Source organism: Geotrypetes seraphini, chromosome 18, assembly GCF_902459505.1.
Source record: "Geotrypetes seraphini chromosome 18, aGeoSer1.1, whole genome shotgun sequence".
NCBI classification, from domain to species: Eukaryota; Metazoa; Chordata; class Amphibia; order Gymnophiona; family Dermophiidae; genus Geotrypetes; species Geotrypetes seraphini.
The window spans coordinates 40,225,493-40,238,326 of record NC_047101.1 but is presented as its reverse complement, the minus strand read 5'-3'; the positions used below and the strand labels follow the sequence as shown (position 1 = coordinate 40,238,326).

The 12,834-nt window shown below is 44.3% G+C and overlaps 1 protein-coding gene across 2 annotated transcripts in view; it reads left to right on the top strand.

The window, feature by feature from the left end:
• DIAPH1 (diaphanous related formin 1) overlaps positions 1–12,834 on the top strand; it is a 393,428-nt gene that overhangs the window by 151,760 nt on the left and 228,834 nt on the right. For both annotated transcript variants that reach the window (XM_033926973.1, XM_033926972.1), the window contains one exon: positions 4,452–4,570. In XM_033926973.1, coding sequence (XP_033782864.1) covers positions 4,452–4,570 — 119 coding nt within the window. The remainder of the gene's footprint in view (positions 1–4,451; positions 4,571–12,834) is intronic.

Here is a 12,834-nt window from a genome sequence, read left to right as displayed (position 1 = left end):
GACTCTTCAACCTAAGCTTGGGGGATTCACCTCGATGGTCTCCGTATTCAAGGGCATTGGCCCACCACAGACCGTCACAATCACATCAATCTGTTGGAACAGAGTGATCTTCAGTGCTCTCGAGGCTTTTCAGCATCTTCTTCACGATCAAGTAGTGCTCATTCGTACAGACAATCAAGTAGCCATGTACTACTTGAACAAGGAATTGGGCAATTTGTCACAATGATGGATTCAGCTGATAGGTTCTGTCTTATTCTCAATATCCCACTAATTTCCCCCTTTCTTCCTCCTTGATCCTCTGGTGTTCTATGTATTTCCCTTTCTATTTGTAAGTCGCCTTGAACCTATATAGGTGTTGTGCAAAGCACAAATAACAGATTAGATTAGATTGATTTATATATTGAACCTTACCCTGACAGTGAAGTAATCACACAAAGTTCTTACAAGAAAGCTATGCCACGATCATACGGACAGACAAGTCAAAAGTAGAACTTTTTTTTTTTGGGGGGGTACACAGGTCTGATTAATTATGCCTGGCTCAGAGCAAACAAATCAACAAAACAAAGTAGGAAGGTTAAGATGTTCCAAAGCAAATACAGCATTCCTCAGTAAGAACATTATGTCAGCAAACATGGTGGAGATGCTTTGCTGCCTCAGAGCATGGAAAACTTGCCATTATTGAAGGAGCTTTAGCATCATTACAAAAAACAATTAAGGAAGGAGGGGTAAATTTTCCAAATTTCTATAGGTACCATCAAGCCTATATTTTAAGACAAGGAATGTATTGGATCCTCCCAGATCTCATGGAAAATGTACCCGACTGGTTATATTTAGAATGGCGCCTCATGTTCCCTTTACATCCAGAACATTTCATTAGTATAACAATACCTAGGAGATATAAAGATCATAGAATTCTAACAGATACATGGAAAACATTAAGATTTATAAGCAATTTATCAAAAGATCCATTGACTAAATCTTTAAATCAATCTATTTGGGTAAACTCCAGGATCAAAATTGGTGGATTTAAAATAGTATGGAAACAATGGATAAAAGCAGGTATACGTACTTTAAAAGATATAATAATAAATGGATCACTGCTTAGTTTTTCACAATTGCAACAAAAATTTGGATTAGATAAAACACAATATTTTAAATGGATGCAATTGAAGCAGGCCATTCAGGAAGGGTTCCCTGAATGGAAGAATCTAAACACTCAATATAGTTTACCAATCCTTTGTTTTCAGGCGGATTTTCAAGGACACCAAGCCGCAAAATGGTATAAGAATATAAACGAATTTTTAAACAAAAAAAAGAGATCAGGACTTAGGGATATTTGGAGTATTGAGATAGGACAGATAATTTCTCCATCTCAATGGCAAAAATTTTGGTCCTGGAGAATACATACTACAAGATCAGCATCTATGAGTCAAACATGGTTGTTTATATTACATAGAGTTTTATGGACCCCTACGAGATTACAAAAATTAGATAGTAGTAGATCTAATAGATGCTGGCATTGTAGGATAGAAGTGGGGACATTGGACCATTTACTATTCTTTTGTCCCTGCATTAATTCCTTTTGGAAATTAATTTGGCCCCAAATTAATAATTTATTAGAAAATCATGTTGGACTATCATATGATACAATATTATTTGGAACAGCAATGAGAACACAAAGTCCGATTTCAGCTAACAATAATAAACTTTTATTAATTTTAACAGGGGTCGCCATTCAGCAAATTACTCAGAACTGGATTACACTAAATTGAATTACACTTTTTGGTGGAATTCAATTTGTCATATATATAAAATGGAAAAAGTATTGGCATTACAACAAGGTTATATTAAAAAATTTAATAAAATATGGGGACCATTGACAAATTATTCTATTGCTCAGATATAATAACACATGTATAGAACATATAGAAGGGGTAGGGAGGGAAAACTATTGTAATATTAATATGATATAAAATTCTGATAAAGGGTTTATTTAATTCACATTGTAAGAACATTTAATAATAATGTTTTTTCATAATTGAATGTATTACATGTATTTCACATGATGTAAGAATTTAAAAAAAGAATAAAAAATATTTAAAAAAAAAAAAAAAAAAAAAAAAGAAGGAACTGTGAATTTTGCACTATATCAGAAAATTCTTAAGGAGAATATTTTTTTTTCTGTCTGTGGGTTTGGGCTTGAGCTGAAGCTGATGCATAATTGGACTATACTGCAAGACAATGATCCAAAACACAAAAGAATGTTTACATTTGAAGACTGAGAAGAAACAAAGCCTTGGATTTACATAGTCAAAATTCTGACTTAAACCTGATACAAGTTCTGTGGGAGGACCTGAAATAATCAATTGATATACGATAACCCTTGTTTGTGTCTGAATTAGAGCATTTCTGTGAAAGACTGATATTATAGGAAGTGTTTAATTGCAGTTGTTGCTGCTAAAGATGGTGCAATCTGTTAAGTTTAGGGGAAGTTACTTTTTCACATGGGTGATATGAGTTTTGGATAACTTTTGTTATTTAAATGACATCAATAATTTTAAAACTTGTGTTTACTCAGTTTTTATTTATCTAATATTACATTTTGTTTAAAGATCAGAAATCATTCAGTCTACCACTTTTCCTTCTGGGAGAAATTAGGAGAAGGTGCAGAAACATTTTCACATCACTATACATGTGTAAAAGTATTGTAAAACACAACTGATTTAAAATTACACATCTTTTCAAGAAGATATGTAATTTTTCTGTAGGCATAATTAGGACTGCAGTCTGGGTGAAGTATGGACATAGTTTGCAATTACACATGTTGATTTTAAAATAATCCATATGTATTTGCAAACTTTACCTGCAAACAGCAGGTGTTGATTTCTGTCACATATGTTAATATTTTATAAAGACACTAGTCTTTAAGCCCATTAAATTAACAGGTGCTAGAATAAGAGTTTTTACTTCATGCAAAATTGTCTTTTCTTTAATAAGACATTAACAAATTTTTTCTGCAGCCCTCCAAGTACCCTATTTTTTTCTGCGACCCTCACAGTTAAAGTTTAACATCTTTCCTTTCTCAAAACTGACACATTTCAATCACTGTATGGAGAAAAAAATTATTTTCCCTACCTTTGTTGCCTGGTGATTTTATTTTTCTGTGCTTTTAACTGTTTCCAGGGCTTCCTGCATGCTTCTCCTTTGGTCCTCCTTCCCTCCCCAAATCAACATCTATCTCTCTCTCCCTCCATGAGTCCGACTTTTCACTCTCTACCCTCTCCTCCTTCCCCAGTGTAACATTTCTCCTTCCCTCCTTTCTGCCCTCCCCATCCATCTCACCCTCTCCACGTCCACACTTTCTGTCTCCTGCACACTTTCTCTCTCTGTCATTGCCTCTTCCCTCAGTGGCATCCCTCTTTCCCACCCCCCAACCCAACATGCTCTCTCCATGCACCATCTCACCCTCACCTCCAGTGTGTAGCACCTTTCCTTTCTTTCCCTTTCTGCCAGGTCCAGCAGCTCCTCTTCTCCTTTCCTTTTACCTCCCCCTGTCCAGCAGTACCCCTTCCCTGCTGCCCCTTTCCAGCAGCACCTCTACTCCCTTTTACCTCGCCCTTGTCCATGTTCTCCCTTCCTTTAACCTCCCCCTGTCAGCAGTACCCCTTCTCCCCTGTCTAGCAACACCTCTCCTTTTACTGCCCCCTGTCCAGCAGTACCCCTTCCCTGCTCCCCCTGTCCAGCAGTACCTCTTATCCCTTTTACCTCACCTCTGTCCATGTTCTCCCTTCCTTTAACCTCCCCCTGTCAGCAGTATGCCTTCCCTGCTCCTCCTGTCCAGCAGTACCTCTTCTTCCCTGTCCAACAGCACCCCTTCTCCCTTCCTTTTACCTCCCCTCCGTCCAGCAGTACCCCTTCTCCCTTCTCTGCTTCCCCTGTCCTGCATCCGCTAGCTTTAGTTTAACTTTAGCCGTGGTTTCATCAAGCAGCCTTGGGGCTTTTGCTAGGCCGGCTGGCCTCGCATCATCGAAGTGGGCTGGCCTGATAAAACCAAGGCTAAAGCTAAACTAAAGCTAGCTGCTGGTCCGGGGGTAAGAAGAAGAGTCCCACCAGCGTATAGTCGGCAGAAGACTGGAAGTCAGCCGGCGTTGGCGATCGGGGACAAAGGCAGAAAATCAGCTGACGCCGGCACGGGTGATTGGCAGCAGAAGGCGAGATTATTAAACCACCGTACGCTCCTTCTACTGTGCATGCGACAACATGGTAGCACAAAACACGGATGCACGGAGTTTCAAGTGCGCATGCACGCTAAGGTTTTTATTATGATAGATGTAGGTGTCTGTCTTTATAAATGAGCTTATAAAATTAGCCTCTGTCTTCTTGATTGTGTTGGGTATATTTGAGTATTTGTGTGTATGTGAATATACTTACCATGATTCTTGTGTTACCAGGAGCTGCATGCCATGGAAAATGAGGAATTAAAGGTACAACTCAGTGTATTTGATGAGCACAGTGAAGGGGATTATGATGACTTAAGGGTCCGCTTGGAGGACATCCGAACTGAGATGGAATATCCTTTAAAAATGGTTCTAAGTCAATTAATGGAGAACATAAGAGTTGCCAAACTGGGACAGACTGAAGGTCCATCAAGCCCAGTATCCTGTTTCCAGCAGTGGCCAACCCAGGTCATAAGTACCTGGCAAGATCCCATGGAATAAAACAAATTTTATGCTGCTTGTCGTAGGAATAAGCAGTGGATTTCCCCAAGTTTGTCTTAATAATGACTTATGGATTTTTTTTTCATGAAATTATCCAAAACTTTTTCAAACCTGAACTGCTTTCACCGTGTTCTCTGGCAACTAATTGTAGAGTTTAATTACATGTTGAGTGAAGAAATATTTTCTCCACTTTGTTTTAAAGCTACACTACTTACTACTTACATGCCTCCTAGACCTAGAATTTTTGGAAAGTAAACAAGCAATTCACATTTACCTATTTCACTACACTCAGTATTTTATAGACCTCTATCATTTCGCCTCTGAGCCATCTCTTTTTTTTAGACTGAAGGGAAGTCATCCCACCCTTTGTCATTTTTGTTGCCCTTTTCTGTACCTTTTCTAATTCTGCTATATCTTTATTTGAGATGTTGCTACCAGAATTGCACACAGTATTTGAGGTGCGGCCATACCATGGAGCATACAAGAGCATTATAACAATCTATTTCCTTTCTTAGCTGCTGTCGCACACTGAGCTAAGAGCTTCAAAGTATTGACAATCATGACACCTAGATCCTTTTCCTGGGTGGTAACTCCTAAAGTGGAACCTTGCATCACATAAGAACATAAGCAGTGCCTCTGCTGGGTCAGACCAGAGTTCCATCATGTCCAGCAGTCCGCTTCCGCTGCGGCCCATCAAGTCCATGACCTGTAAGTGATCCTTTATATCCTTCCATCCCTTTTATCCTTCCTTATCCATATCCTTCTACTGTACCCTTCTTTATCCCAGGACAAGCAGGCAGCATATTCTTGACTGATGGGTGACGGCACCGACGGAGCCCCGGTATGGACAATTTTAGAGTGATTGCACTCTAAGAACTTGGAAAGTTCTGGCATGCCGCACCGCGCATGCGCGAGTGCCTTCCCGCCCGACAGAGGCGCGCGGTCCCCAGTTTCTTAGTTTCCGCGGAGCTAAGAAGACGCGCTTTTTCAACGGCTGTTGAAAATTTTTTTGACTTGCCTTCCCGCTCGCGTAAACCTTTTTGGCTTTTGCCTGTTTCCTTTTTCTTTTCTTTTTGTGTAAAAAAAAACAACAAAAAACTTTTCTTTTTTAGTCAATTTGGCTTTTCCCCTGCGGGGGCCTTCTGCCACCATCGAGGCCTCGGCCTTCGATTTGGCTGAAGCCGTCTTCACGTTCATGCCCCCTCAGCCAGGGTTTAAAAAGTGCCAGCGGTGTGCTCGGCCTATATCTCTCACGGACCCACACAACTGGTGCTTACAGTGTTTGGGTCCTGAGCATCAGGCCTCCACCTGCACCCGCTGTGCCACACTTAAAAAAAGAACATTAAAAAATCGCCAAATACAACAGCGATTATTGTTCGGTGCCGAGATGTCCGATCCCGTTCCATCGACTCCGGCTTCGGCACCGATTCAGTCGGCACCCTCTTCTTCGACGCCGCAACAGCGTCCCAGCATTCAGGTAAGCCGGCTAAGAAGCCTTCCCCGCTGGAGCGTCCTCCGGTCTCGAGTGCAGTGAGTCCAATCCTGCCGACTGTGAGGCGCCAGCGGAAGCGCTCCGCCCCTATCGAGGTGAGTCCCTCGACATCGGGCTCCTCATCTCCGGGGTGTCGAGCGGCACCACAGGTACCGCAGAAGAAAAAAGCGGTACCGGTGCCATCTCTTGATGACCGAATTACGGCCATTCTCCAACTGCAGCTCAAGGAGCAATTACAACAGCTCCTTCCAGCTATCCTGGCACCGAACCTTCCGGTGCCGGTCCGCACTGAGCCGGTACCGATACTGGAACAGCCTGTGTTGTCGGTATCCACTCCTTCGGTACCGCTTCACTCGACCTCATCTGTATCGATGCCAGTCCTTGCACCGGAGCCGAGAGCTCAACATCAGTCGGTGCAGACTTCGGCACCGGTGCCACCGATTACATCGCCTGGCTCGGTATCGATGAGATCGGGTAAGTCAGTGCGCAAAACCCGACATGTAGAACCATCTACTCCAGAGTCTCGGGACCGATCTTCCCATGTCAGGGATCCTGATCTGTGGGGAGATTCAGAGGAACCCTTTCTTTCTGAAGGAGAATGTTCCTCAGATGAGGAGGATTCAGCTGTAAATGACCCATCCTCTAAACATGACACTTCATCTTTCTCTAGTTTTTTGAAAGATATGTGTAACTCGTTGTCTATCCCTTTGGAGGCTGAGTCCAAAAAGTCTAAAGCTTTTTTGGATGCCCTTGACTTTGACCAGCCTCCAAAGGAATTTTTGAAGCTCCCTCTTCATGACATCTTGAGGGAGACTTTCTACAAGAATTTGGAGACTCCCTTAACGGTTCCAGGGGCCCCACGGAAATTAGACTCTTTATACAAAGTAATTCCCATTCCTGGGTTCGACAAACCTCAACTTCCACACGAATCTTTACTTGTCGAATCCACCCATTGCATCTTTTAATGGTCTGGGAGTCCCTGTCCGCTCGGTTCTCTGGATCTCGGAGCAAGCTTTTTCTGTCTGTCTGGGCTTCTTATTTGGATACTCTGCCCCCTGTGATAAAGAGCCAGGTGGTCAATCGCTTGCGGAAGCCAGTTGCTCCTGTTTTGCCAGTGGGTTGAGGGTGGGGTTTTGGGGGTGGGGGGGGGTTGGGATGGAGCGGTTGGGGGGTTGTGACTAGTAGGGATTTGGAGGGCTCCAGGCTATAAGAGTACAGGCCTGGACTCTCGCTGATATCTGAGATTTCTAGTTGGGTGTTACCATGTTACTCTGTATTGTGGCATTGTACTGAGAAAATAATTGTGTTCTCTCTACTCTGTGTATATCTTTCATGTTGGTGAATAAAAAAGTTTATACTAAAAAAAAAAAAAAAAAAAAAAAAAAAAAAAAAATCTTCAGGAGCCAGTGTATATGCTTCTGTACCTCCTGGCAGAGAGGGTAAAGCCATGGACAAATTTGGTAAGAGGCTCTACCAAAATGCTATGTTGGCAAATAGAGCTGGTAATTATGCTTTTCATTTTTCTTTCTACCTTAAACATCTCCTTACCACCATGGCTTCTTTTGAGAAGTACCTTCCCCAACGGAAACAACAATCTTTTCACCATTGCTTGTCATCCCTATTTCAGCTGCGTAAGTTCATGGTTAGGTCCATTTACGACACCTTCAAACTTACATCCAGAGCGACAGCAATGTCTGTGGCAATGCGTCGCCTGGCCTGGCTTCGGGTATCTGAACTTGATGTTAATCATCAAGATCGGTTAGCCAACGCCCCGTGCCTAGGGGATGAGCTTTTTGGGGAATCCATGGACACGACTACTCAAAAGCTTTCGGCTCATGAGACACGTTGGGATACCCTACTTAAAAATAAGAAAAAGCCTCCCCCAACAAGGCCTTTTAGACAACAGTCAGCCTATCAACGTCGCTTCACAGCTCGCCCACTGCCAGCAACAGCTCAGCAACCCAGGCGTCAGCGACAACAACAGCGTCAGCCTCCCAGACAACAGCAGCCTGTGAAGCCACCTCCACAGCAGAAGACACAGCCCTTTTGACTTACTTCTCCAAAGTATAGCCAGTACTCCTATATCTGCTCTCCTGCCTCAACCTATAGGAGGTCGTCTTTCTCTGTTCCTCAGCCGGTGGGAAGTTATCACTTCGGACCAATGGGTCCTCAATATCATCCGCCACGGCTACTCTCTCAACTTTCAGACTCTTCCGCCCCAAAACCTGCCAAAAGAGTCTGCTTTGAACAGTCCTCAATCTGCCCTCCTTATTCAGGAAGTCCAATCCCTCCTCCTTCTAAACGCTATCGAAGAAGTTCCTTTAGATCAAAAGGGGCAGGGATTCTACTCCCGTTATTTTCTAGTCCCCCAAAAAACAGGAGATCTCAGACCAATTCTGGATCTTCGCAATCTCAACAAACATCTGGTAAAGGAAAAATTCAAGATGCTTTCCCTAGCCATTCTTTATCCCCTTCTCAATCAAGACGACTGGCTATGCTCCCTCGATCTCAAAGAAGCATACACTCGCATACCGATCAATATAACCTCCAGACGGTATCTCCGATTCATGATCAATCATTGTCATTACCAATACAAGGTGTTGCCCTTCGGTCTTGCCTCCTCTCCAAGGGTGTTCACCAAGTGTCTTATTGTAGTAGCTGCCTTTCTACGCTCTCACCACCTTCAGGTATTCCCTTACCTGGACGACTGGTTAATCAAGGCCTCATCCGCTCAAGCAGTTCTCCTGGCCACCAACCAAACCATCCTGTTTCTACGAATACTGGGATTCGAGATCAATCTACCCAAATCTCATCTCATTCCCACTCAGAGACTTCAATTCATTGGAGCGATGCTGGACACACTCCTCATGAGAGCATTCCTACCATCCAATCGTCTTCAGAACCTTCAGTTTCTATGTCAGCAGGTGCTTCCTCAACATTCCATCTCGGCCAAATAAATGATGATACTCTTGGGTCACATGGCATCCACAGTCCATGTCACACCTCTCGCACGTCTTCACCTGCGCACTCCTCAATGGACCCTTGCTACTCAGTGGTCCCAAGCGACGGATCCTTGCTCACGTCACATATCTGTGACATCATCTCTTCGTCAGTCTCTACAATGGTGGTTGGTATCCTCAAATCTATCCAGAGGTCTTCTGTTCCATCAACCTCCTCATCAGCTAGTCATCACCACCGACGCCTCTCCTTATGCATGGGGAGCTCATTTGAACGAGTTCCGAACTCAAGGTCTTTGGACAGCCCAGGAAAAGAAGCATCACATCAATTTCCTGGAACTCAGAGCGATGTTTTATGCCCTCAAGGCCTTCCAACATCTTCTCTTTCCTCAGGTCCTTCTGCTATGCACAGACAATCAAGTGGCCATGTACTACATCAACAAACAAGGTGGGACAGGCTCTCGCCTCTTATGCCAGGAAGCCCAGAAGATCTGGACTTGGGCCATTAATCATCATCTATTCCTGAAAGCGATTTACATTCAGGGAGAAAAGAATTCCTTAGCGGTCAAGCTCAGCAGAATTCTCCAGCCTCACGAGTGGACACTCGATCCTGTAACTCTACAGTCCATCTTCGCTCAGTGGGGCACTCCTCAGATAGACCTCTTTGCAGCTCCTCACAATCACCAGCTGCCCCTATTCTGCTCCAGACTCTACTCGCCTCACCGTCTGGCAGCGGATGCATTTCTCCTCGACTGGTCCAATCTGTTCCTGTACGCTTTCCCTCCTCTGCCTCTCATGTTGAGAACCTTATTCAAGCTCAAGAGGGAACGAGCCACCATGATTCTGATAGCTCCGAGGTGGCCCAGACAACATTGGTTCTCCCTTCTACTTCAACTCAGTTCCAGGGAACCTTTTCTTCTTCCTCTGTTTCCTTCTCTGCTTACACAGCATCAGGAGACCCTTCTACATCCCAACCTCCAGTCTCTGCACCTGACAGCTTGGTATCTCTCGGGCTGACCTCTCATGATACTCTTGTCTCAGCCTGTTCGTTCTATTATTGATGCCTCCAGGAAACCAGCCACTCTGCAATGTTACCATCAGAAGTGGACGAGATTTTCTTCCTGGTGTCTTCTTCATCATCTTGATCCCACTTCCCTGGCAGTGGAGACGTTGTTGGATTATTTGCTTTCTTTGTCTGACTCTGGCCTTAAGTCTTCTTCCATCAGAGTCCACCTCAGTGCCATTGCTGCTTTTCATGAGCCGGTCCATGGAAAACTTCTCTCAGCTCATCCCCTAGTGTCCAGGTTCATGCGGGGTCTTTTCAATGTGAAACCACCTCTTAAAGCCCCTCCCGTTATCTGGGATCTCAATGTGGTTCTTTCCGCCTTAATGAAGTCTCCATTTGAACCTTTGGCTACCGCTCCTTTCAAGTTTCTCACTTGGAAGGTACTTTTCCTTATTGCTCTTACCTCTGCCAGGAGAGTCAGTGAGCTTCATGCACTGGTTGCAGATCCACCTTTTACGGTCTTTCACCATGACAAGGTGGTTCTGCGTACACATCCAAAGTTTCTCCCTAAGGTTGTCTCTGAATTCCATCTCAACCAATCCATTGTTCTACCTGTTTTCTTTCCAAAACCTCATTCTCATTCTGGGGAACAAGCTCTGCATACTTTGGATTGTAAAAGGGCTCTAGCTTTCTATCTAGAGCGTACGAAACCCCACAGATCAGTTCCCCAACTTTTTCTGTCCTTTGATCCAAATAAATTGGGACGTCCTGTTTCGAAATGTACGTTGTCTAATTGGCTGGCAGCGTGCATTTCATTCTGTTATGCTCAGACCGGACTGACACTGGAAGGTTCTGTCACGGCCCATAGAGTCCGAGCAATGGCAGCATCTGTAGTTTTCCTCCGTTCCACTCCTATTGAGGAAATCTGCAAGGCTGCTACTTGGTCCTCAGTTCATACTTTTACATCTCATTATTGTCTGGATGCATTCTCCAGACGGGATGGACACTTCGGCCAATCTGTTTTGCAAAATTTGTTTTCCTAATGGCCAACCTTCCCTCCATCCCTCTTTTTGTTAGCTTGGAGGTCACCCATCAGTCAAGAATATGCTGCCTGCTTGTCCTGGGATAAAGCACAGTTACTTACCGTAACAGGTGTTATCCAGGGACAGCAGGCAGATATTCTTGCGTCCCACCCACCTCCCCGGGTTGGCTTCTTAGCTGGCTTATCATAACTGGGGACCGCGCGCCTCTGTCGGGCGGGAAGGCACTCGCGCGTGCGCGGTGCGGCATGCCAGAACTTTCCAAGTTCTTAGAGTGCAATCACTCTAAAATTGTCCGTACCGGGGCTCCGTCGGTGCCGTCACCCATCAGTCAAGAATATCTGCCTGCTGTCCCTGGATAACACCTGTTACGGTAAGTAACTGTGCTTTATCCTATATCTTCCCTACATATATCCCTCAATAACTTTTTCTTTCAAGAAATTATCCAATTTCTCTTTGAATCCCTGTAAGATATTCTGTCCTATCACTCTCTCCGGAAGCGCATTCCAGGTATCCACCACCCTCTGAGTGAAGAAGTACTTCCTGGCATTGGTTCTAAACCTGTCCCCCTTTAGTTTCTCCAAGTGCCCTCTTGTTCTTGTAGTTCCCCACAGACTGAAGAATCTTTCCCTCTCCACATTCTCAATGCCCTTCATGATCTTATATGTCTCTATCATGTCCCCTCTGAGTCTCCGCTTCTCCAGGGAGAAGAGCCCCAGTCTCTCTAGCCTGTCTGTGTATGAAAGGTTATCAATACCCTTTATCATAAGTGTAGCTCTTCTCTGGACCCTCTCAAGTATCATAAGAACATAAGAACATAAGCAGTGCCTCTGCTGGGTCAGACCTGAGGTCCATCATGCCCAGCAATCCGCTCACGCGGTGGCCCAACAGGTCCAGGACCTGTGCAGAAATCCTCTATTTATACCCCTCTATCCTCTTTTCCAGCAGGAAACTGTCCAATCCTTTCTTAAATCCCAGTACCGTACTCTGCCCTATTACATTCTCTGGAAGCGCATTCCAGCTGTCCACCACACGTTGGGTAAAGAAGAACTTCCTAGCATTTGTTTTGAATCTGTCCCCTTTCAACTTTTCCAGATGCCCTCTTGTTCTTTTATTATTTGACAGTTTGAAGAACCTTTCCTTTTCTACTTTCTCTATGCCCTTCATGATCTTATAAGTCTCTATCATATCCCCTCTAAGTCTCCTCTTCTCCAGGGAAAAGAGACCCAGTTTCTCCAATCTCTCAGCGTATGGAAGTTTTTCCATCCCTTTTATCAGACGTGTCGCTCTCCTCTGAACCCTCTCGAGTATCGCCATATCCTTCTTAAGGTACGGCGACCAATATTGGACGCAGTATTCCAGATGCGGGCGCACCATCGCCCGATACAACGGCAGGATAACTTCTTTCGTCCTGGTTGTGATACCCTTCTTGATTATACCTAGCATTCTATTTGTTTTCTTAGCGGCCGCTGCACACTGTGCCATCGGCTTCATTGTCATGTCCACCATTACCCCTAAGTCCCTTTCCTGGGTACTCTCAATAACATCCCTCCCATCGTATAGTTGTACCTCAGGTTTCTGCTTCCCACATGCAGTACTTTACATTTCTCAACGTTGAACT